This window comes from Aplysia californica, unplaced genomic scaffold (assembly GCF_000002075.1).
Source record: "Aplysia californica isolate F4 #8 unplaced genomic scaffold, AplCal3.0 scaffold00593, whole genome shotgun sequence".
Classification (NCBI taxonomy): Eukaryota; Metazoa; Mollusca; class Gastropoda; order Aplysiida; family Aplysiidae; genus Aplysia; species Aplysia californica.
In genome coordinates, this window is record NW_004797863.1 from 377,915 (window position 1) to 380,162 (window position 2,248).

General features: G+C 40.6%; 1 protein-coding gene across 1 annotated transcript in view; it reads left to right on the top strand.

The window, feature by feature from the left end:
• The window catches only part of LOC101857673, a 10,876-nt gene that overhangs the window by 3,358 nt on the left and 5,270 nt on the right, over window positions 1-2,248 (top strand). The window contains exons 4-5 of the mRNA XM_005107339.1: window positions 854-1,023; window positions 2,060-2,194. Coding sequence (XP_005107396.1) covers window positions 854-1,023; window positions 2,060-2,194 — 305 coding nt within the window. The remainder of the gene's footprint in view (window positions 1-853; window positions 1,024-2,059; window positions 2,195-2,248) is intronic.

The following is a 2,248-nucleotide window of genomic DNA, read 5'->3' on the forward strand; positions in this document are numbered from 1 at the left end:
TTAAAAAAAATGTTGGGTTTTTTTTTGGGGGGGGGTAAGGGAGGGGGGTCTATATTTCTACATTTACTTGACCTATGTTCATGAAATTTGAGTGTAGCAATAATATAGGAAAAGCGTTTGTCCCTAGCAAGATTCTTTTTTTCTTTCTCTTGATTGGAAAACGGGGTGGTGGAGAGACTTTACTTGCTATTTTGGCACTCGTGTACGGGACAGTGACTAAGTAAGATTTGACGTTTGGAAGGGGCGAGAGCTACAGATTTCAACATAAGTTAAGGACCCCTTGCAAACACTCTAAGTGGGCGTTCTTGGACTGCTCCAGTGGCTTGATGGCGCTGCTTCTGGCGGACAATGACAGAGTGTAACACTGAAAGCCTTCTGGCAACTTCTCGGGCTCCAACTCCACCCTGCAGCCATGCCATAGCTCTGGCACTGTCAAAGCCTCTCAGCTTTTGTCTCGGTGGCATGTTGATGTGATACTGGATTTTGCGCAAACGGCGGCTTATAATGTTGCCACCAAAGTGAGCACAGTTCGAGACGGTACATCCGTTTATGACGTGTACCAGAAATTTTTACTGAGGAATGTCTGTGGTTTCGCACACAAGTCGATAAAAACAGAAAATCTAGCTAAAATTCCCGGAGGATATCTGTGCAACACGTGATGGTTTTGCCTCTTTTGGAAGCATTGCAGTACGCACTGGTAACCCTTTAACACTTTCAGAGGACAAAATTTAGGTACATTCCTTGATGTCTTTTTTTTCTGATTTAAAAAAAAAATCAGAGCTGTCTGTAAGGGTGGTCCTCAACTTATGGTGAAGTCTGTATACTTTACTTTTACTTTGACCTAAATCCTCAGAATGTGAGTCTCGCAACCTGGACATGGCGTTTGTCCTCGACTCGTCTGCCAGCCTCTCTATCCCGGACTTCATCAAATCTAAAACGTTTTCGGCGAACATCATGGACGGATTCAAAGTGGGCTTCAACTCTGTGCATGTGGCAGCCATCTCGTTCAGCCGACAGGTCAAGGTGAGTGCCGGCAAAGTGATTTTGCGTTATAAAGAATAAACTCTGTATTAAAAACTACTATAAGCTCGAAAAAACCCCGACAACAAGCAAACAAAACCCCCCACAAAAAACATTTTTAGAAAAGCCCCCCTCCCAAAAAAAACCCCAACAACAACAAAACAAACAAAAGCAACAACAACAAAATGATGTGTAAACTGGACCTGTGGGTTTTGTCTCTTTGTTTTTGTTTCTTTGTTTGTTTATTTTGTATTTCTAAGAATCTGCTGCCATCATATTTTCACAAGACTTTCGTATTGTTTTAAACGTTTCTTATTGCTCGTGGTATAGGGCAGAAGTAAACAAAGCCCAATCGAACACACTACAGGCTTGACATCGGTGGCATCTAAATAAAATTTATTACTGAGAAGAAATCAAAATCTGTTTCTACCAAATATAAAAATACTCTAGTCAGTATAGAAACGTGTGGAGTACCTTCGAAATTGGAATGCGCCTGCCTGGCTTGAAGGCGATTCGAGGACTTACTGAGCAAGAAAAACGGTCACACACGTAAAAAGCATTTGCCCTCTAGGTTGAACAACCAGAAGCCGACCACTCCTGAGATCAAGCAGACAAAACAAAGAAACAGTAAAGCAATAGTAAATTCAAAATTTAAACATTCCCTAAACAAAAAAATACCCTTCTCAGACCTTATAAATAGTAAGTTCTGTGTCTACATTTTGTCAGCAAGTTTGTTTGTTGTTGTTTTGTTGTTGTTGTTGTCATTCGTTCGTTTGTTTGGGGGAGGGGGTTAATTTCTTTTGGGGATTTTGAGGTGTTATTTCTATATATTATATTATTTTTCCTACTGCCTTGTTTCAATTAAAAGAAACATTTTTTCTCTCTTCTTTTGTTTCCTGTTCCTATAACTTATTGTATAACAGTGATCAATTGTGATCCCAGATGATTTTGCCTTAGGCCAAGCTGTTCAAAATGAGGTGGTTTTTCTTTTCTTTTTTTACGACTGCACCCCAAAACACTCGAACTCTTGTCCCGCCAGGAACATTTCAACTTCCAGCAGTACAACAGTACATCTGCTGCCCAGCAAGGGATCAGGAACATCGCTAAGTACAGTGCCGGCACCAACACCCATCTGGCTCTTGATTACTTGAGAGAACACATCTTTACATCTGAGGTTTGGCAACCGATCGTAATTAAATAATATGTTATTATTTTACACACACACACA